Raw genomic sequence first — 22,994 nt, forward strand, 5'->3', positions numbered from 1 at the left:
GTGTGTGTGTGTGTGTGTGTGTGTGTGTGTGTGCTGGTATTACTCATGTTGAGAGATAAATCTGTTCCCACACTCACCTTATACCGACGCTCCTTCTTTTAGGGGACAAAGAGGAAGCTCCTGTAATGTATAATAAAATGTTCGGGTGAGCATTTGTTGTGAGGTTAAGTCTCCAGGAGATCGATATGAGTGCAAAGTCATGCTTTCTGCAAGCGCAGGTCGACATGATGTAAACTTTGTTATCTGCTCGGGTCTGTGAGGAAATTTGCGACTGCATGGGCTGTAAATAACGCTGACTGTGCGTTATGAGATCGGGAAAACAAAATGGATATTGTAGTTTTTGAGGGGCGGCCGTGCAAAGAGATTCACAGACGGTGTTAAAGTCCTGGTGAGGCCGCTCGCTTTAAAATGCCACCATCACTTTTAATGATGGAAACATTGGTTGTTCTTATCCGAAACGTGCGTCAGGCTTGTCTGGCAGGCGGAAGTTCCTGGTAGTTCTTGATGAGAATCGACGTGATTAACGCACTCGCGGCAGCGGTATTACAGAAAATCCACCGGACATCTTCCTCGCTGACTTCTCTCTCATCTCTGAGAGGAGTGAAGCAGCTGCACTGGATGAAACAGACTCTCGGGGAGCAAATCTCCTCCTCTGAATGAGATCCAGGCCCGCAAGAGCGAGCTGACACTTAAACAGCCCTTTCCCTAATACGGGCTCGGACCGGACAAATTAGCCTGTCAGGGCTGAGCGGTTGAGATTACACCGACTCTGCTCCCCAGCTTCAAGAGGGAATAAATAACACTTCGAAAATCAGAGCGTTTTAATCCACCGAGTGGCCTCGAAGAGCATCGAGAGGACGGAGGTCAGAGTCGCGGCGGAAAATGAAACGATTTTAGTTTTTTTTAACAAGTAACAAAACATTTCTACCGACGTGCAGACGGGGGAAGACGGAGTAAATGCCTTGAAGCTCTCAACCTGACAGAGACGACCAGGGGCCGGACGCCATGGCGACGCTCCACGAAGGCCACGAGCCCCTCAAGCTCCCCCCCGCCCCCCCCCACCGATGTGTCTGCTAACCCTAACCCATCCCGGACCCACGGCTCAACGAGGTCCCGACGAAATCTTCAACCCGTCACTCTCTCTGTCTCTCTCTCTCCATCGAGCAACCGTCCACACAAGGAACTCTCTCGGCTCATCAGCGTCTCTCCTTCGGCAGGAAACTCAAAAAGGATCCGCGTATTCTTACCGCCTGCATCTCAGTACAGTGTGGCTCCTTCTCGGGCCCGAATACCCCCCCCCCCCTCCCCCCGAAAACGGCCCGAAGCTTCATCAGGCGGTGTCTGACATCAACATCCTCTCACCGGGGTCGCAGATTATCTGGTGCCAGAGGACTCTCCAAAAGATGCAGGTCGGACAACGAGCTAAAAACTCACGTCATGCAGGAAAGAGCAGGAGGTTTTCATTTGAAACGTCGTTCAGGACGGAGACATGAACCGGAAGTGTGCGACAATAATTAGCAGCAACAGAAGTTTATTTGGCGAAGATTCATTTGTTTGTTTTAATTTGGAGTAAAAATCCTGAAGTCTAGAAGAAGACAAAAGGCTCGCTGCATGTTGCTGCTGCTCCTTTGTCTCCTGCGTGGCAGAGGGGGTATCGATTGATTTATTGATCAGCTTTCTGTGCTGAGGTGCCTCTGAAGGAGGGGGCAGGCAGATGGAGGACAAAACAAAAGGAGAGAAAAGGTCTATTTTCCATCTGCGGTCTTTGTGAGAGCGAGTGAGAGCCTCCGTCACTCTTGAATCTCTTCGTTTTCAATTATTTCTTTATCTGGTGTAAAACAGATCAAATGAAGGAATCCAACTCGTCCTCTGAGGTGGTCTCAGCTCGGTTTTTAACAGCAGGAGCTCGCAGTTTAATTCTATTTCTGCCATTTTGTCCTGCTCTCGTCCACCTGCCGTCTGCCCGTGAGGAGATAAACCCTCCAGCGTCTCGAAACATCCGGAGACTATTTAATATGAAGGATGTGGAGAGCAAGTAGGAAGTGAAGAGATGAAGATTTTTATGCGCTTGAATGTTTCCGTCCAGGAACAGATGTGGGCGTTGCAGTGGATGTGGAAACAGATTAGAGAAATACAAAAACTCTGTGGGGGTGAAAGAAACCGGGGATTAATTCTGAACACTGTGGATGTGGAGCTGTAAGTCGTCTTTCAACTGCCGACTGCATTCATAGCCGTAATATGATATAATGATCTTGTGTTTAAGTGTTTAACGAAATGCAATCAATTAAAAACCAACAACGAGCCGAAGAACGGCTTTTAACCGTGAAGCTGTTGTGAAGAACTCAAGAATTTCATGTTAATTACTACTAACTTTTTACATATTATTTCCCAAAGGTCAAAGGTCAACTTCACTTCACTTTTCTGTCCATTATACACCTCAGGAAGGGGAGATTGTGACCTTGTTTTACATTTGGACAAATACCGAAGAGCTGCATGGTAGTTCATGTTGGGGGGGGGGGGGGGGGGCGGCGGAGTCAAGGTTGGTCAAAGAGAATATTTAGGCCTAACAGTCATTTTTCAGTTTTGGATGAGTTGTTAAATATTCAATTACATGTGGATGTGTGGGGTCTCTGTATTGTTGTTGTTGTTTATATTACTCTTTTTACTCCTCATCTAATTTCAAGTTATCCGGATTGTTATTATATCCCATCGCTGACCCGGTGTTCCTCCAGAAGGTGAGGAAAGACTTGCTGACTGCATTTCAGATCTGTCACCAGAGAAGGCTGGTGATGGTGTTGAAGGATTCTTGGGAAAAGATGCCACCTGCAGGCCAGTTCATAGAGCCCGACCCCGAGAGTTTGACCCCTTCCAGTGCCAACAAGCTGGGAAAAAAAAAAAAAACGAAGCATTTCAGAGCCGACGAGACCCGAAGAACCGGTAACAAGCAGTGTCTCAGACACCAACACGCACCAGACAGGTATCTGAATACAGTCAAAACGTGACGGATCGCAGGGGGGTACAGTATTTGCAAACTGACAGTTACTCTGGGATGATGTTCAGACACACGGAGGCAACACGGACCATTAAGCACCAACAGGGAGGGCAGCGAAACAGAAATCTGGGTACCTAAGATCACAGACTTCCTCCTACCACCTCGACACATGTCAGCAAACACTATTGTCGCACGCCAGAGCTCTCCGTTACGCTAGAAAGAAAAAAAAATCCATATCTCTGTAAAAACTCGATGTCCCCATAAACCTGCCCGCAAAGGACGGGAATAAGAATGTGAATTATTTTGTCCAAAAACGTTCACGTGACTGAACCCTGTTCGTTCGGTTCATTCCCGAGTTTCATTCCTACAAAAATATAACTGAGCATGACCGATGGGATGTCCAGCTGCACCTCAGAAGGCCGAAGCGGACTCATTATCAACGTAAAGTTGACAATGACCACTCCATTGGAGGCTCTTCGCTTCTCCTTGAAAACCTTCTACGTTAAAAAGGTCCATTTGAGTGAAGACATGTACTTCAGAGTAGAGAAGCCATTTAATGTTTCCATGAAGATGACAACCCCGTCAGCTCATCCGCATCTGAATCATTTCAAGAATTTAGCGCTGGCTGTGGTTTAATTTTCACCGCCTACAAAATCAGGGCAAAACATTTAAACTCTTAACATTCTATGAACAGGTTTTATAAAATGTCTTTTTCTGCTTACTTTGTTTTGGTTTTTTTTGGCCAGAGACATACTTGCTTTTAACTATAGGTGCACATGACGAGACGCCTGGCGTGTCCGGGGTCCTGAGAATTAAACACGTCCACAAGACGCAGTACGCACGCATGAACATTAGGGGCAGCGTGGAGGTCTGACAACAGTGAAGAGTTATCTGGATCTGTACAAGGTGTCACTACTTCTGCACGGTGACGAATATACTTGTCAAAAACCGACGCCAGATCAGTTTCACTTTAGACGTTGACGTAACAACCACAAAAAGAAGGTCTGCCACGTTACATGTTGGAAAAAATGTTGTCACACAGTCATCCGGGTTTTTTTTTTTTCAATGAATCCGCTGAGACCAAAAACTTCCCCTAAAATAACAATGTCTTCACATTTCTTGGTTACATAATGCAAATCTCCCAAGTTGTATTTCTATCATTACATTCTCTAGTGCGTCCTCTAGTGGAATCCTCCGGTACGACGCAAAAGTACATCGGAAATTATGAGAGCAATTACTTTCAGGACGGACGCAGTCGGCCGTCTACGTGAAAATTGGTTGAAATGTAAATACGTCCCACGCCTGAGGCTTCGTGATTTCGCCTTGTGGTTTCTTCCGATGCGACTTGATGTTCCAGTTTGTTTGTCCTTTCTGAATTGTTTTTGTCGTTTAAAATAAAAGTTGTTGTTCCGCAAATATGTTTCCAATCTTTTTAAATCACGATGCTGGGAAATATTTTTCTTCCGTGTTGAGGAAACTGATTTGCTGGGAGATGACGGGGCTTCCTGTTTGGCAGCGTTTAAATATGCGGGGCATGATGTGTTTGAAGGGCAGGGCACAAGAATCCGAGTATATAAGATCTGAAATAAAAGAAAAGAAACAACGCTCACCGTGTTACCAGATTCGAGACACCTCACAATCAGCTGCCGGGAAAAGATAACCATGAGCAGTAAGTACAGCTTTCATTTAGTTTATTTCTGTAGTTTAGATTAATTGTCTTTAAGAACAGTCTTAAACCACCTTGATTAGCCTTAATCAATACTTTTTATATCGACAGTGGGTACGGAAAGTATTCAGACCCCTTTAAATTTTTCACTCTTTGTTTCATTGCAGCCATTTGCTAAAATCAAAAAAGTTAATTTTATTTCTCATTAATGTACACTCAGCACCCCATCTTGACAGAAAAAAACAGAAATGTAGAAATTTGTGCAAATTTGTTAAAAAAGAAAAACTGAAATATCACATGGTCATAAGTATTCAGACCCTTTGCTGTGACACTCATATTTAACTCACATGCTGTCCATTTCTTCTGATCCTCCTTGAGATGGTTCTACTCCTTCATTGGAGTCCAACTGTGTTTAATTAAACTGATTGGACTTGATTAGGAAAGGCACACACCTGTCTATATAAGACCTTACAGCTCACAGTGCATGTCAGAGCAAATGAGAATCATGAGGTCGAAGGAACTGTCCAAGGAGCTCAGAGACAGAATTGTGGCAAGGCACAGATCTGGCCAAGGTTACAAAATAATTTCTGCAGCACTCAAGATTCCTAAGAGCACAGTGGCCTTCATAATCCTTAAATGGAAGAAGTTTGGGACGACCAGAACTCTTCCTAGACCTGGCCGTCCAGCCAAACTGAGCAATCGTGGGAGAAGAGCCTTGATGAGAGAGGTAAAGAAGAACCCAAAGATCACTGTGGCTGAGCTCCAGAGATGCAGTAGGGAGATGGGAGAAAGTTCCACAAAGTCAACTATCACTGCAGCCCTCCACCAGTCGGGGCTTTATGGCAGAGTGGCCCGACGGAAGCCTCTCCTCAGTGCAAGACATATGAAAGCCCGCATAGAGTTTGCCAAAAAACACATGAAGGACTCCCAGACTATGAGAAAAAAGATTCTCTGGTCTGATGAGACCAAGATTGAACTTGTTGGCGTTAATTCTAAGCGGTATGTGTGGAGAAAACCAGGCACTGCTCATCACCTGCCCAATACAATCCCAACAGTGAAACATGGTGGTGGCAGCATCATGCTATGGGGGTGTTTTTCAGCTGCAGGGACAGGACGACTGGTTGCAATTGAAGGAAGGATGAATGCGGCCAAGTACAGAGATATCCTGGAAGAAAACCTCTTCCAGAGTGCTCTGGACCTCAGACTGGGCCGAAGGTTCACCTTCCAACAAGACAATGACCCTAAGCACACAGCTAAAATAACAAAGGAGTGGCTTCGGAACAACTCTGTGACCATTCTTGACTGGCCCAGCCAGAGCTCTGACCTAAACCCAATTGAGCATCTCTGGAGAGACCTGAAAATGGCTGTCCACCAACGTTCACCATCCAACCTGACGGAACTGGAGAGGATCTGCAAGGAAGAATGGCAGAGGATCCCCAAATCCAGGTGTGAAAAGCTTGTTGCATCATTCCCAAGAAGACTCGTGGCTGTACTAGCTCAAAAGGGTGCTTCTACTCAATACTGAGCAAAGGGTCTGAATACTTATGACCATGTGATATTTCAGTTTTTCTTTTTTAATAAATTTGCACAAATTTCTACATTTCAGTTTTTTTCTGTCAAGATGGGGTGCTGAGTGTACATTAATGAGAAATAAAATGAACTTTTTTGATTTTAGCAAATGGCTGCAATGAAACAAAGAGTGAAAAATTTAAAGGGGTCTGAATACTTTCCGTACCCACTGTATTTGATTATATTGTGACTCTTTAAGTTTTTTCTTTTGTATTTTCTTGTGGAGGTAAATATTAATAAAAATGCCTTCGTTACAAGTCGAATTGACGTAAGTTGTCTTTAAATATTGTAGTTATATTGTTAATATTCGCGGTTACATCAATGCCTCTTTAATGTTTATTAAATCCTTACTGGAAGCTCCTCGGTAGATTCCATCTGTCAACAGAACGCTGACATGGATGCTGTCCATCCAGTTCGTCTGTCAGTGACTGATGACCAAAGACTCTAATAACACTCAAAATATTAAAATATAAAACATGACCTGACTGCATTTCATGATTTAGATCAAAGGAATATTTGCATATGATTTAAACTGAAAGTCACAAATGTAAGATGGAAGTATTTCTGTTTTATCTGTTGCATACGCTTTTTTAAAGATTTTAAAATTCAGCTTTTTAGCAACGTCTCGTACGGTCATGTTCTACAAAACACACAAAGAGCGTGTGAGCGTCTGGAGAGAGGAGCTCGTGTTTTAGAAACGTGACACCTGTCGAAGTGAGATAGCTCCATCTGCTGCGATCGTTATCGTTATAGGAAGCACACAAGCGGTACAATGTCGCACGTTGAATAAGTAAAGGAATGTGAAGAAGCTGCAGCCCCGCCCTCTCCGGCAGAGAGATGATTACTGCAGTTTCACTCTCACGGAAACTCGGCTTCATGAAAGTTTGATTATTTATGAGGGCCCGAGCACCGAGCATCGGTGCGAAAGCCCTATTGTTTTTCGTAAAAATGTTATTGTTCTTGGACGTTCTTCTTCTTCTTCTTCTTCTTCTTCTTCTTCTTACGTAAAGTCATTTGCCTTTTTGGAGGCTTTATCATACTCAAAAACTCATGAAAGTGGATACGCATACGGCTCCCGGCGAAACATTTCGTATTCTAGTGGAGTCGCAAACGGCTCGAGAGCGCCCCCTAAAGAGATGCCCCGGCGGCCACATTTACCTAACTTCATGAAATCCGGTGGACACGTGTATCACACCGAGACGCACAAAAGTTACATTGCACCGTTACGTCAACTGGACAGGAAGTCCACCATTTTGAATTTAGTCGCCATTTTGGGCGATTCTGACACGTTGTACTTTGTCGAACTCCTCCGAGCGATTTTGTCAGACCGACTTGAATTTAGGTTCTATGGATAGAAAACATGTTTGGGATTAAATCTTCTTAAAATAATTCGTTTTCGTCGATGCGTGTGCCCGTGAGAGGCGGCCATTTTGAGCGTCTCGCCATGAAACTACGAGTTGCTTTAAATTTTATGTACATGGACCGACCTTCTCCAAACATCACAGGTATGATAACAGCCCCGCCCTGAAGACCCCTGTGTGGTAATATTCACTCATAGTCATAGCGCCCCCTGTTGGCCACCGGAAATTACACTTTTCATACTTCACATTGTACGTCGAGCTGGTTGATCACATGAAAGTAAAGTCGGGTATACGCGGTCCCTCGCGCGCTGCACGTCGGGGAGACGGCTTCGTGGAGGCAGCGCGCCGGAGTGCGAGGGCCCGTACATCACTGCTTGTTTCATTTATTATTGCTTTCCATCCATTTTGTCTACAATTAATACATTTTTAGTTCCGTTCCATCTTTATTAATGATTTTATTTCCAGCATTTTTATTTCTCATGCGCTTTTGTCTAAAACTACATTTGCTTTTGTATTGTCTTAATAACTTGTTGTTAACTTGTCTCTGTGAAAATTGATATAGAATAAATAAAATTTGAATTATTTCATATAAAACCCAGTTGAGAAGTTTTTACGAACAAACGTGTATCGTGTCAGATTTTGCCGTGAACAGTACACACATGTACAACCCCGTTTCCAAAAAAGCTGTGACGCTGTGAAATGTAAATAAAAACAGAATATGAAAATAGATAAAAGACAACATATCAAATGTTGAAATTGTGAAATTTCATTGTTTTATGAAAAATATATGCTCATTTGAATTTGATACACCTTCACACCATCATGGATGCTGCCTTTGAACTGTGCGTTGATAACAAGCTGGATGGTCCCTCGCCTCTTTGGCCCAGAGAACGTGGCGTCCATAATTTCCAAAAAGAATTTCAAATTTTGATTTGTCAGACAACAGGACAGTCTCCCACTTCCCTTGACTAATGTTAAATGAGCTTGAGCCCTCAGAAGGTGGCGCCATTTCTTTATCATGTTTATTTACGGGTTCTTCTTTGTAGAGCTTTAAGCTGCAGCGAAGACTTGTGTTCTCAAAGTTTTCCGAAGTGTTCCTGAGCCCACGCAGTGATTTCCACTACAGATTTGCATCTGTTTTTAATGCAGTGCTGCCTGAGGGCCCGGAGATCACGGCTTTCTTGTTCCTTTTGTTTTTTTTTATAATATTGTGTACCGTAGACATACGTGTAACGTGTGTAAAGTAACTTACATGACATACATAATGTTATTTATGTAAAAGTAGTACTCAAACTATGATGAAACCATTACCTGACCACGTTGCTTTTTGTGCATAAGCCAACGGCACCGTTATTACAGGTTTTACGCACTTTACCGTGACACCAGATTGCAAATGATAAACTCGCACCGTTTTCTTTTCAATGTTTTATGTGCAAAAATACTGTTTCCCAGAGCATGGTAATGGTTACATTTGGCCTATGAATTTATTTTGGGGGTGAGGGGGTTGAGCGTCTGCCGTTTTACAACGCAAGTGATATCTTTGTCATATTCTCCAACAGATGAAGAGGAACCACACCTCAGGATTGCACTTGTTGGGAAAACTGGCGTCGGAAAGAGCGCGACAGGAAACACCATCTTAAGAAAAAAAGTTTTTCATTCGAAGCTGTCTTCTTCCTCGCTGACAGCAGAGTGCAAGAAGGAAACGGCAGAGTTCGGTGGTCAAACACTGGCTGTGATTGATACTCCGGGTCTGTTCGACACCAGTAAAGCTGAAGAAGAAGTGAGGAGAGAGATCGGAAAGTGCATGTCGTACGCCTCTCCTGGTCCTCACGTGTTCCTGGTGGTGCTGCAGCCGGGCAGATTCACACAAGAAGAACAAGAAACAGTGAGAATCGTCCAGATGATGTTCGGCGAGAAGGTAGAATATTTCACCATGGCCCTGTTCACCCACGGAGATGACCTGGAGACCGAGGGAGCCTCCATGGGAGAAATTATTCTTCAAAATAAAGCTCTCCATGCCTTCATCAATCAGTGTCGTGGAGGATATCACGTTTTCAACAACCGAAGCGACAGCGACGCTCAGGTCGGAGAGCTGCTGATGAAGATCAACTCGATGGTTCAGAGAAATGGAGGAAGACACTTCACCAACGAGATGTTCCAGGTGGCCGAGAAAGCCATAAAAGAAGAGATGGAACAAATTCGCAGAGCAAATCCAAACATTCTGTTCAAAGTCGCCAGAAGACAAGCAGAGGAAGACAATTCGTTCAATCGGTTCATCCAGCAGGGAGCTGCCATCGGAGCAGTTGCTGGATTTTTGGGAGGTCCGTTGGTATCTGCTGTGGGAGCTGCAGTGGGAGCTTTAATGGGAGCTATAACCGGAGCCGTGAAGAAAAAAGACTGCACCATACAATAATAATCTGACTCGCTGGAGCCGCATTGACATAGAGATCCAGGAAAATAATCACAGTACCTTCTATTTCGTCACATATTGGATCATCTATACAACAAATTTTACAATCTATGGGAGTTTTAATTTCTGCTAAGCAGCAGCCCCTGACTTTGTGATTTATGCATAGTGGGCATTTTTGAATTAAAGTTACTTATGTTGTGCTTTCAGGTGCGATGTTGTAAAGATGCAAACCTTTTGGAAGAGTGGAGTTCACCAGTTTTGCGTCCAAACTTTGATACAGCTTATATTCCTTAGTGGGTGAAGGTGTTTCTTCATTATGAGTAGTTCGAAATAACTCTTGATTCATATATATACACCGATGTCCTTACACATTAATAAATACAAATATACCAAATAAAAATTATTGTCCGACGTTTTTATTTACCTCAAGCATCAAAATGGAGGCTGAAAAAACAAAATGTCTCCATTTATCAGGAATTGTGATCAAATGCTTTCAATAATTTTTTATTTTCCTGCTTCTAGGATGACTCGCTGTGTTCATGTGGTTAATGTTATTATTTGTGCACTGACCCTGGTGGTCAGAAGGTGTTTGACTCGGTGCCGCCCTGCTGATAAGATGTGTTGTTTTCAGATTCAGACCTGAGGGTGGTGCTGGTGGGTCAGGAGAGAGTGGGGAAGAGTTCAGCAGGAAACACCATCCTGGGAACGAAGGAGTTTGACTGCAAGCTCAGCTCCACGCCTCTGACTCTGAGCAGCAAGAAGGTAGAAGGTGAGGTTCTGGGTCGCCGGGTCTCCGTGGTCGACACCCCGGGACTCTTCAGCACTCAGCTGTCAGCAGAGAAGGTGAAATCTCAGCTGTTCAAGGCGCTGACGCTGAGCTCTCCGGGTCCTCACGTCTTCCTGCTCACCGTCCAGCTCGGAAGATTCACCGAAGATGAGCAGGACGAGGTGAAGACTCTGGAGGACATACTGAGTCCCAAGGTCTCCAAACACACCATGGTGCTGTTCACCTACGGGGACCAGCTGGATGACACCGACATGGAGCAGTTCATCAAAGAGGACGACAACCTGCAGGAGCTGCTGAGGAGCTGCAGCGGTCAGTACCAAGTGTTCAACAACAGAGAGATGGGAGACGGGAGTCAGGTCCGAGAGCTGCTGGAGAAAATAGACTCCATCTCCGAGGGAGGACGCTCGTATTATAAGAAAAGGCCTCCGGGGTTCATAGCCAGATCTTCGAGTATGATTAGCAAGGGCTGCTCCAGATTTTTTAACAATTTACACCACGCCGCGAGAGGTGGAGAGAGGAGAGGAGCGTTGGTGATCACGTGGGGGGAGGAGAGAGAGCATGGGAGAGTACAAGGAAGGAGAGGAAAGGAGAAAAGAGGAAGCGAGAGACAAGAAGATGGAAAGAGAGACATGAGACGTTCGAAGGATTGAAAAGGTTTAAAGGTATTCTCAAGTATGTTGCCACTGGAGGAACGTGGTTTTCTTTATAGGACTCAGTCTGGACTTCTGACCACAAACATCCAACGACGGTCAGAACGTCTTCCTCAAACAACTCGGCTTTACTTTTTGATCTCCAAACATCACAGGATCCATATATGTTCCTTCACTTTGGAATTTGATGGTTTTTTTTTTGGTTTGTGAAGCTCATTGTAGAATTTATTTTGAACGATGTTACATAAATACTTGCATGCAATGCGTCCTGCCTCACTGCACACTTCTGCTTGGAGGAACATGGAGAGTGAAAAAAAAAAAAAAAAATAATAATAAAAAAGCCCCCCTTTAATTTTTCCACTGCTTCTCGCCAGGAACTTTTATGGGTTTCGTTTTTTTTTTTTCCTTTCTTCGATGCATTAAACTTCCGTGACTTTATCTTCAATGCAAACACACGCACACAGAATGGAGGACGTCAGGAGACGCCGTTCAAGAAGACGACGATGTGTTTGGAGAGGCTGAAAAGTTGCAGGTCGCCACTAATCGAGTCGTCTAGTGCATCAAAAAAAAAAAAAAAAAAAAAAAAATGGTGCCTGCTTTTGTCGTTTGGCCACTTGACAATGACAGGTGTGTGCAGGGGGTCCCTCATCGCGCATGCAAGTGATTGGAACTATTCTCTCTGGCCTTTTTGTCACGTCAGCGTTTATGGGCCGGAGATATACCTGGTACAAAGCATCTCCTCAGTGTCGGCTCGCCTCTTTCTGCAACCTCAACGGGCGCGAAACCAGAAGCAACACCACAACTTTTGCCCAACAGAAAACCGAAACAAAACCCAAAGAAACGTTGCAAAGGGCTGCGAACGTTTTGGCGTCGCACATTCAGAATGAAAGTTTTCAACCGACGACTCACTCGGTTTCTAACGTCGATCACATTTGATGACAAAAAGCCGATCAGATTCTGTGTTTCACATGTTTAATGTTCAGCAAAAAAGTCGTTTACAGCAACAAACAGCATGTTTACATTTTCAGACTTCACATTAGATGTTCTTCAATCAGCAACTTTGTCTTTTGATTTCAAGTCACGTCCACTAATTCTCTTCTGTTATTTACTGAATCACTTTCTTTTATTTTACTTGATGGTCAGAATTAAATAAAGTTTTTTTTCTCGAGGCATTAAAACAAATATTCCAGTTTAATGTTAAATTACAACTTCATTCGGGTCAAGAAATAAATAAAAAAAAAAAAAAAAAAAAATTATATTAGATCAAAATCAAAGACTTTGATTTATTCTGTGAGGAAGTCAGAGCAGTGATGTGGACTGTGTATTTCATGTACAGTTTATTTACAGTTGGTCTCAGTTTGTTCACACGGTTACAAAGTGGAGTCACTCCTGTTTCCACAATGATGTTTACAGAGAACACGAACTGTCAGGTTTCACTCTGACAATAATCTAATAAGACCATCAGCAGTGTGGGAACCTGCAGACAGAACTCGGGGCACAAGGAGTCATCTCTAACACATACACACGGTAAATATAATTTAACTGTAGTCTACCCATCTCTCTCTCCCTCTCTCGTTACCTGCCCGAGTCTCAGTGGAAGACTGTCTGTCTCCAGCGCTTGTCGGGCGTGAACGGCCACAGGCAGTCCACGATGGCGGAGGTGAAAGGTCGCGGCTCGACGCTCAGATTCAGCAGCTCCAGACGAGAGCAGTTCAACTGGCTGTTCATTGGACGAAGAGCCGACGCCGCCGGCTGCTCCGTCAGCTGCAAGTATGGAGATAGTAGAAGTACTGCAGGTACTCTGACAGCGTGTAGAAGTACTGCAGGTGCTCTGACAGCGTGTAGAAGTACTGCAGGTGCTCTGACAGCGTGTAGAAGTACTGCAGGTACTCTGACAGCGCGTGTACAAGTACTGCAGGTACTCTGACAGCGTGTAGAAGTGCTGCAGGTACTCTGACAGCGTGTACTCTGACAGCGTGTAGAAGTACTGCAGGTACTCTGACAGCAAGTGCTGCAGGTACTCTGACAGCATGTAGAAGTACTGCAGGTACTCTTGACAGCATGTAGGAGTGCTGCAGGTACTCTGACAGCGGGTAGAGTATAAATAAAGTTTTTTATTATTATTATTAACTGGATAACTGTTGAACTTGCTGTCGTTTTTATTTTGAATCTTATATATTCAATATTTATTAAAGTCTTCCTGAATGATTTAACGTGCACGTTAACGAGGAAGGAAATGATCCTGCAGTTGTTTTCTAAAGATCGCTGTTCGACTAAAACCTTGTAGATAAAGTTTTCCTAAAGAATCAGTTTGTCAGGCCTGTATTTGGAGAAAAATGCAAAAACACTCCTATAAAACAGCACACGACTCAAACTGCATCAGAGGAGCTTCCTTAATCATCGTATTTAAAAAGGTGAATTACCCTCCATCTGGTAGCATTGACTGAGAGCCTGCTTGTGAGTTAGTCTCCTCTAAACCGAGTCTCTGCAGGCAGCGTCGGCCACAAATACACTTCATCAAGCTGGATGTCAACAAGGTTCAGAAACTATTTTTTTAGAGTGTATCTATAAATACATCAATTAGTATATTTACAGATACGTCAGTCAATATATAGATAATATTAATAAGTGTATTGATTGATAAAGACTTACAGGAATGAGGTGGCTGGACGGCAGGTTGAAGGCCTGAGCGATGGCGACGGCCATCTCGTATTTGGTCATCTGCTCTTTACCCGAGAAGTGAAAGATTCCTCTGATGGACGGATCCTGGAAGACAAGTCAGGCAGGTGGTGAGACGGGCAGAGGGGTGAGAGACAGACAGGCAGGGGGTGAGACGGGCGGAGGGACGCCGGAAACAGGGGGTGAGAGACAGGGCCGTCTCTCTCTCTGACAGTCACCTGTCTCGCTTTCTCGGACAGTTTCCTGCAGACGGCGGCGACGTCTCGTGCGTCGGTGGGGAACCTCTGCTGGCAGTGGTCCAGCGTGCAGCTCTCCTCCGCCGTCTCCTCCTGAACTTTCAGCCACAGCGTCGTCACGGCGCTCTCCGTCACCGACTCCACCTCCCCGAACAGGACCGGCACCCGCAGCACCACCGCACCTGAGAGACAGGCAGGTGAAGGACAGACAGGTGAGAGACAGACGGGTACCTGGACAGTGTCGCAGTGTCTCTCTCTCTCTCTCAGAGAGACAGACAGACAGGTGAAAGACAGACAGACAGGCGAGAGACAGACAGGTACCTGGACAGTGTCGCAGCGTCTCTCTCTTGGACAGACAAGAGACAGACAGGTGACAGACAGACAGGTACCTGGACAGTGTCTCAGCGTCTCTCTCTCTCCCTCCAGTTTGCTTCTTCCGTAAACGTTGAGCGGGTTCGGGGAGTCGTCTTCTCCGTACGGAGGATTCCTGCCGTCAAACACGTAGTCGGTGCTGATGTAGAGGAACGGCGCTCCGCTGGCAGCTGCACACGGAAACGTCATACATGTTCAGTACGTTTCAATAATATATATTTTGCGTGTATATTTTATTTAAATTATTAATTTAATGAATTTAAAGGAAGCACGATTCGGCCCGTTCTCCTTGTAAATGTTGTAATCCCTGTGAAGGAAACCAGCAGGAGCTGCAGGGCGTCACCGGGCAGCTAAAAAAATAAAAACTTTTAAATAAAATGAAGCAGGGGATGCTGGGAAATCTACGCAGAATAAAACGGTGTCGGCTGACAACAACTGCAGCTTCTAAGACCGTCTTTTCATTTTTAACGTTTTCGCCTGAGGCTCGGCTCGACGGCGTCAACAGGTGACCAACTTCAGGTGGACGGCGTCAGGTGCCGATGAACACGCGGCGATACCGTGCGATCACTGACCCGCCTCCTTGGCGAGCGTGCTCGTGGCGTGCACGTTCAGATTGATAGCCGCTTCCGTGTGTCTCTCCACGACATCCGGACGTCTCTCCGCCGCGCAGTGGACGATCACGTCGGGCTGAGGCGGGAGAGAAAACCACTTTGTTTACGACACACTGACGACCCGAGGTTTCCCGGCGCGGCTTTCAACACGGTCAGATCAACAACAACAAAAAGGGGCGGAGTTTGCAGTGACGAAATAGCATATTTTACAAAGAGAGCAAACTTTTAAAAGATAAACACATAATCCATACAATAAAAAAACAAATTAAAAAAATAAACAAATAAAGCAGCACAGTGTTCAGTACCTTGTACTCCTGCAGCAGCCCTCTGACGGCGTCCTCGTCCGTGAGGTCACAGCGGAGGAGGCGGGGCCTAGCTCTCCTGTATCCGGTCCCGATGACCATCCAGCCGCCGGTCTCAAACTCTCTGCACACCGCTCGACCCAGAAGGCCCGTCGCCCCGGTGACCAGGACCTTCGGAGACGGGACCATCACCTCCTCCTGGGGGGGGGGACACACATCAGTGCGACATCAGCCGGTTCTGACACCGGGTCCAGTGGTTCTGACACCGGGTCCAGTGGTTCCGACTGACTGCAGAATTCACTTCAGTTCAGACAAATCTGAGAATTTTATATTGGGGACGTTACTTACGTCTATTTGTTTGTGGTAGTTTGAAAAACAACAAAAAACAATTAACATAAAACTTTGAAAATTACAAACAAATTTATCAGTTATAATTTTATAATGTGCTGATTAATTAAAATATTGACAGCAGGTCGACCGTCAAAAGACCTCATCTGTCAGTCTATGTTGATCAACACACCTATATTATTATTGATATTTATTCAGTTAACGGAAAAAAATAAATAAATAAAAAAAACAGAAAATGTCCTTTAAAACTTCATTTTAAAATAAAACAGCAGACAGCGGCGATCTTTAAAAAAAAAAAAAAAAAAAAAAAAAAAATAATTAAATCAATAGTTTCACATCCGAGAAGAATTAATTTAAAACTTTCAGCTCGAGGACGCCTCCGTTAGCCGTTAGCCGTTAGCTGTTTACAGGTAAGCGTTTTACCTGAACCAGCTCCACGCACCCCGGACTGAACATTATCCTCAACTCTGCGCCTGCGCGGCTCATGTCCGTCTTCCTCTGATGGGAAATGTTTTTTGTTTTTTTTTAAATATCAATTAATTGATCGGTTATCGATCACTCGGCGTCTCTCTGCTTTTTCTTTCTAATGCGCAGTTTCCTTTTCGACTCTTCCGCTTCCGGTCTGATCAGCTGTTTTTGCCGTAAAGCAGCTGTCGCGGCTAAAAAAAACCAAAAAACAACAAAAAAAAACATCAGAGAAGTAAAACACAAGATTTAAATTAGACGGATTTTTGACTAAAAACAACTCTTCTGTTTGTTGACATTAATATATGACCTGGTTTGATGCGGTCACAGTTGTTCACCGGTGTTTCGGGATTAAAAAGAAAACCCCAGCTGAGCGGATTTACCTGCGAACCTGTGAGCTGAAACCCAGGCATGTGGTCCGGACGGGCTCGCGGACCAGCAGGGACCAGTAGACACCAGCAGAGACCAGTAGAAACCAGCAGAAAACCTCTCAGTGTTACAATCAGTTATTCTTCCTCTTCCGCTTCTTCTTCTTGATTTTCAAGTTGAGTAAATACCTGCATGTCGCTGCAGCGCCGCCTGCTGCCGAGTGAGGCAGCAGCAACAGTTACAGATGAACGTGTTGGAGGAAAAAAAGAAAAGAAAAGAATACCCTACAATTTTTTTTTCTGAAATAATTTGAAACTGACAAAAGTAATAGGCCAGCGTGATTGTTTATTTAATATAAAATTTCAAAAATCAGGCCTTTGCTTTTTGCTTTCATGATTCAACAAAATGTAAAATAATAAAACAAAATGATGGGACCTTTGACATCCTCGATGTTTTCTCTATGGTGTTTTTTTTTCTTATGTATTAGCATACCTTGATTACACTAAATATAGATAAAATGTATATTATTTGAGCTTTTTGGTCATCTCTTAATGGCATAATATGATTCTGAAAATGTATTTGATGTTCATACACGCACAGGTACAAGTTTCTGCTCCATGAATACAGATACTGCACATTTTATTCAGACCCTGGTGCAGTGGTTCAATGGGTGCAGTGGTTGGAGGTAGTTGGAGGTGGAGAGCGTGTCTTTCACTGTCCTGTAAACCTGCGGCAGAGTGAAACAGTCCCTGCCTCGGGCATATAGAGGAGGATTGTTGTGGGGAGTTTTAACAGCAGCCGGCAGCAGCTTTATAATAAACGAATGCAAAGCAATCTGCTGTAATTTATTGGAGGAATGAAAACATGGAGTCAGCGTGAGGAAGACCTGGACGGATGTGGTCCCTCCTGGTCTCAGTGAGACCTGACAGCTGACTGAAGATAAACGTGAACGTTTTTCCGTCCTGCTGAAACAGAAGCTGCAGCCGGACCTCATGAGGTCAGACTGTGGAGTCAAAACGAGAGATGGAGCTTCACTGAAACCACGTTTGAATCTGTTCTGTGATTATATATTTAAAAAAAAAATTTAAAAAAAAAAAATTAAAATGTTTTGGAAAAAGAAAGATAATTTTTCAACATGATTCATTTAATGCTTTCTGTGATTAATAATGTTAATGTGTTTTTTCTAGTCATACAACATATTGTTATTGTGAATATTTGTTTTTTAGGTGCCTCGCAGAGGGCGAGCGTGGTTCAGATCAACAGAGAGAGAGAGAGAGAGAGAGAGAGAGAGCTGCAGCCTCGTCTGTCAGTCACCTCCTAAAATAGAAAGCTGGAGTCTGACACCGTCTCTCTCTCTCTCTCTCTGTTTATCTCCGTGTCTCTCGACCGCCCTCTCTCTCTCTCTCTGGACCTGCACTCTGTCAGCAACACCCAACCTCACTCTCTCTCTCTCCTGCAAGTCAGGCGCATTTGATCACCCCGACACTGAGCCGGTGTTAAAAAACGAGTCTGAACACATTGACTGACCGCTCTGGGACCAGAACGTTCTCAGGATCTGTTCTGACAGACCCGGAGGTGCCAGGAAAAGTGGGAGCAAACAGAAAACTGTGAAATATTCCTTTAATCTGATTTTAAACACAGAAACAATCAGAGAGATACTGAATTCTCCAGCTGGACCTGGTCCAGGACTCTGCTGGACCCTGACTACCAACCTGAGGTTTGACCAGAACCAGTAGCCAGGATCAGGGACCAGGACCAGGACGAAGATCTTCTTAAGAAGTCTGAACCAAGTCTGAAACTGGATCCTTAACAGCTGATCCTGATCCTGATCCTAAACCTGATTCTGATCCTGAACTGACGGAGCCTGTTTGATGAAATTGTGGATTTTAAGTGAATCTCAGGTAAAAACACATTCAAACTCATCTCAACTATTTTATTGGTTGAATTACTGTTGGTTGAACTCACTGATTTATCTTTTAAAAATCTCAAAGAAATTCCTCTAATAATTAAAAAAAAAAAAAAAGTTTGGACACAAACTTTTAATTTATGTTTTAAAATAATTCAAATTTAAAACTCATCAGTATCACCTGGACAGGTAGACAGGTGAGCAAAATGTTTCAAGTTTTTGACTTTTTGACTTAAAAGTTATAAGTTCAATGTGTTTTAAATGTAATGAAAATTAAATGTATTTTAAGTCAGATTTATTGATCATCAGTGACAATCTCTTTTCACGTTTCCTCTAACAGCTGCAGTCAAACGGAACAAATATTTACATTGAACGTACAAAAAGGCAAAACTACACAAACAAACAACTATGAGCAGCAGACAGGACAGAGGAGGAGGAGGAGGAGGAGGAAGAGGCAGGGAGGTCTTTCTCAGTGCTCACCGTTGCCCTGAAGTTGACCTTCTGCCTCAGAACGACTCAGAGGCACAAATCCCCGCAGACAAGAGCCCTGAGGTCACCTGTGCAGGTAAGTGCGGAGCAGATTACCTGGACATCTGCTCCGAGAGACGGGCAGAGGGAGAGGAGGAGGAGGATGATGAGGGGAGCGTCAGCGACTGGTCGGAGGAAGATCTTTCCCTCCACTTCTCTCCCTCCGTCATCCTCCAATCAGATGAAGAGTCGGATCCAGAAAGCGGCTTCGAGTGTGTCGATGTCATCCTGCAAGCACAGCAGGTCAAAAAAAAACGATCTAACTAACGGTAGACTTCTCACAATTATTTTGGATTTGTTTGCCCGTTAATTCTATTCTTTGACTGTCTTCTGTATTTCCACCAGGTCAAAGGTCAAGAGAGGGAGCGGCTAAAGATGGTCCCTAAACGACAGATTCAGTTGAAGAAGAAGAAGAAGAAAGACGCCGAGAACATCGAGGACCAGGTGAACACTGAGAAAGTGCAGCTACGACTTCCACCCGTTCGACTATTCGTCCGCTCACCTGTCTGTCTGCTCACCTGTCTACCTGTCCAGGTGATGCCGAAAAAGGGACCTGCTAAAAGGGGAGGAGACAACAACGATCCGTCAGCCAATGAGCTGCTCAGCTCCGCGGTTCGTCGCCGGCCTGATTTGTTGCAGCGGCAACACAGTATGCCGAATTCCTTCCACACGCACTCGACAACCAGCAGTGATGTCAACGCCTGGAGGGTCTACAAGGGCCTGGTCGCAGGGGCCAATCAAGGTATCCGTTTAGTAAGGCTCGCCCCCTCGGTCACATCTCACAATAAGCCACGCCCCTTTGCTCTATCTGTTTAAAAAAAAAAAAGCCATGTAGCTGTCAGCACAAAAACAAAATTAAAAAAACAGTTTAGTTCACAGTCTCACCTGTACTTTCAGGTGTGCATCAGTCACCACCCCGACCAATCAGATAGCACCAAAATAAGAAGATGACTTGCTCAGCCAGTTGGGTGCAATTATTGAACCAAATCAGCTCTTCTCATTAATACAAACATCATTTATTGATACAAATCTCGTAATTATGATCATTTTTAACTATTATTTTATCAACAACTAAAAAAAAATACCTGTTGCAGATGCTACATGTTTGTTATTTATTCTAAAGAAAGTAAAGGGAGTTCATTTTTACTCAGGGAAGTTAGTTAGTAACCAACTTCTTTTTATTTTGTTTGTATAAAACCATGTCTTCATCAAGATTCAAACGTTTTCTGTCTGCAATAAAAAAAAAAAATTAAAAAAAAAAAAAAAAAAAACTTAAAGAGAGAAACACAACTATCAGGTTGTCAGTCCGATTTCATTCCTGAGGGTCTGATCTGGTTCTTCGTGCTTTCAGGGGTCCTCGTTGGAGGGAACACGAGACGTCTTCAGAAATCCGTCTCTCTGGATGAAACTAAAACAAAGATGGCGTCGTGCATCATTAAGAACGTCCTGTCCAAGAAGATGCAGGTGGAGCAGACCACCGACAAAACGTCTCACCCGAAGAAGAGACCTGAGGCGTTACCTGGCCTCCCTTCACCTGCGGAGCAGCAGGGTGGGAGGGAGGGGGAGGGGGTGGGGGGAGGAGTGTCGAAAGCGCCGGTTCATGTAGTGAGAGACGTGAGGAGTTTAGTAAAAAACACCTACAGCCTTTCGTTCGCCACGACGACAACCACAACGGTCACATCTAACAGCAACAGGCCAACGAGCGTCAAGGTAATCGGCCAGGAGGACAGTCCTCCCCCGACCTACCAGCAGGCCGTGGGGGTCAGAGCTCACGTTTCCAAGGTTGCTGCATCTTTCAGCCAATCGCACGGCAGGAAACAGAGCAGCACATTCGGTCGTCCAATCGTACATCAGAGACGTGGCAGCGAGCCAATCATGAGCAGGCGTAAAGGCGGCGATGTCACTTGGCCTGTCCCGTTATTGGACCCACCCACCAGCCCGCCTGTTAGCAATGACCCGGCAGAGCTTAGCCAATCAGAACGAGTCGTGGCCTCCCGCCCGCCCTCTGTGTTCATCCAGCCTCCTAAGCCTCCGCTCGCTGCCCAGGAACAGAGCTCCATCCTGGGTGTGTCCTCTCAGTGTGCTCCTGGCTCTTCCCAGCAGGTCCTCCACCCGCTTCTTTATACCCCCGCTGCCTTGCCTGGTGTCCCCTCTGCCCCACACCCTCGCCTGGGGAAGGTCAGCTACATCCACGGCCCTCTGAGCTACGTACAGACCCAACTGCAACCGCCCACACCTGTTCCCACCGTCCACCTGCTGAGGAGGTCGGAGGAGAACCAGAGCAGGTCGACCGGAAACTTCTCGGACCAGTTGAGGAATACAGGAGACCGGAAGGGACAAGGCAGTACAGTGACACCTGCAACTCAACACCAACACCACCACCACCAACAACAACAACAACAACAACAACAGCAACAACAACAGCAACTTCATCAACAACAGCAACTTAGACAGCAGCGGTTTCTGTGCAGCCTTCAGGGTTTCTTACCTGCACAAGTGGGTGGTGACTTCCTTGTTGACATGGCTGGTGCTGCTGTAGCACCTGGAGCCCTCGTAAGTGTCCCCGCTCCTTGTCACCTTATGTTGGACCCTAAAAGTGGGCGGTACTTCTATGTGGACACGCCCCCACAGCCTCAGAGAAAGATGCTGCTGGATCCAGAAACCGGTCAGTTCATCCAAGTGTACCTACCTGCAGCCAGCTCCGCCTCCAGTGCCACCATGTTCCCAGTGTGCTTTGCGACCCCCACCCCCACCATGATAACCCCCACGCCCTCTGTGCTCCAGGTGGGTGGGGCTAACCCCACTATCCTCTCAGTAATGCAGTTCCCGCCACCGATGGCTGTGTCGTCCCTGTACAGCCCCACCTGCCTCCCGTTTACGGTGATGACACCACACCTACAGCACCGTGATGACATCACACCTTCAGCACCGTGATGACATCACACTTACAGTACCGTGATGACATCACACTTACACGAATGCAGTCTGACGGAAGGTTTAACTAAATATTTATAGTCGGCTGGTTGTCACTTTCTGTGTGATCAATGATTATTGATTTCATATTGATTTATATTTGTTTGCACTCTGTGACATTATTTCACATCACCTTGTTTTTAGGTTGATTTTTATATATTTTACACAGTTTTGTACAGAAATTGCTGCTTTTCACTTACTTTTTTTCTGAAAGTTTACAAGGTAAAACCAAAGCATTACAAACTCACAACAAGCCAATAAAAAAAGTTACTTTTTTTTGTTTATTTTCTCACTTCCACACTTGCTCAGAAGCACTATGGCAGCATGTTTAAGAACAGAGTCAATATCAAATGGTGAATTCAGTCAGTTTTTAAAATGAAAAAAATAAACTTTAAATGGCACAAAACGAAATGTAAAACAACACTGACTATTGTACGACAAAATTTACATTCATGGTGGTTATTATTAATTGAAGACGTACATTTAATAAACATTTATTTGGTGTGCCATAGGGGTCATTACTGGGACTCAGTTTGTTAACATGAGGTTTTCAGTCTATTTCTCTGCAGATGATTCTCTGTTTGACACGATGACTGAAAACGTGATTCTCTGCTAAACTTTGGTGTCAGAAATCATTGATTTGACAGTGTTTGATTTCATGTTTGTAGCTTGATCAAAACATTTTATTTACGGAAGGTCTTGAGCCTCACATGTAACGAGTTTAAAACAAACGAAAACAACAGAATAATTTTTTTTTTTGTAGAAGTTAA

General features: G+C 44.6%; 2 protein-coding genes across 3 annotated transcripts; one reads left to right on the forward strand and one right to left on the reverse strand.

Moving 5' to 3' along the window:
• Window positions 1-4,556: 4,556 nt before the first annotated feature.
• LOC138195670 (GTPase IMAP family member 8-like) lies at window positions 4,557-12,688 on the forward strand. The gene is made up of 3 exons (XM_069145300.1): window positions 4,557-4,661; window positions 9,148-9,776; window positions 10,638-12,688. Exons 1-3 carry the CDS (start codon window positions 4,655-4,657, stop codon window positions 11,433-11,435), a joined length of 1,434 nt encoding a protein of 477 aa, XP_069001401.1. The 5' UTR covers window positions 4,557-4,654; the 3' UTR covers window positions 11,436-12,688.
• mat2b (methionine adenosyltransferase 2 non-catalytic beta subunit methionine) lies at window positions 12,391-16,971 on the reverse strand. 2 transcript variants are annotated; one of them, XM_069145298.1, is made up of 8 exons: window positions 16,832-16,966; window positions 16,407-16,642; window positions 15,639-15,833; window positions 15,295-15,409; window positions 14,740-14,892; window positions 14,333-14,532; window positions 14,088-14,201; window positions 12,391-13,199 (listed from the first exon to the last, which is right to left on the reverse strand). In XM_069145298.1, exons 2-8 carry the CDS (start codon window positions 16,467-16,469, stop codon window positions 13,026-13,028), a joined length of 1,014 nt encoding a protein of 337 aa, XP_069001399.1. In that variant the 5' UTR covers window positions 16,470-16,642; window positions 16,832-16,966; the 3' UTR covers window positions 12,391-13,025. The 2 variants fall into 2 exon arrangements, with proteins under 2 accessions (XP_069001399.1, XP_069001400.1); XM_069145299.1 differs by lacking the exon at window positions 16,407-16,642 and having other exon boundaries at window positions 16,832-16,971.
• Window positions 16,972-22,994: the final 6,023 nt, after the last annotated feature.

The sequence above is a fragment of the Embiotoca jacksoni genome, unplaced genomic scaffold (genome assembly GCF_022577435.1).
Source record: "Embiotoca jacksoni isolate LCO1_2020_lvr unplaced genomic scaffold, fEmbJac1.0.p SCAF_120, whole genome shotgun sequence".
Lineage (NCBI taxonomy): Eukaryota > Metazoa > Chordata > Actinopteri > Embiotocidae > Embiotoca > Embiotoca jacksoni.

Bases quoted from the DNA above. Each gene is read 5' to 3' on its own strand.
- LOC138195670 (XM_069145300.1), top strand. The intron at 9,777-10,637 runs ATGGAACAAATT...TCAGATTCAGAC, and splicing joins AGAAAGCCATAAAAGAAGAG to CTGAGGGTGGTGCTGGTGGG.
- mat2b (XM_069145298.1), bottom strand. From the start codon at position 16,469: ATGAGCCGCGCAGGCGCAGAGTTGAGGATAATGTTCAGTCCGGGGTGC. The intron at 14,533-14,739 runs GTACCTGTCTGT...CCTGTCTCTCAG, and splicing joins GACGCTGAGACACTGTCCAG to GTGCGGTGGTGCTGCGGGTG. The intron at 13,200-14,087 runs GTAAGTCTTTAT...CCATACTTGCAG, and splicing joins CGTCCAGCCACCTCATTCCT to CTGACGGAGCAGCCGGCGGC.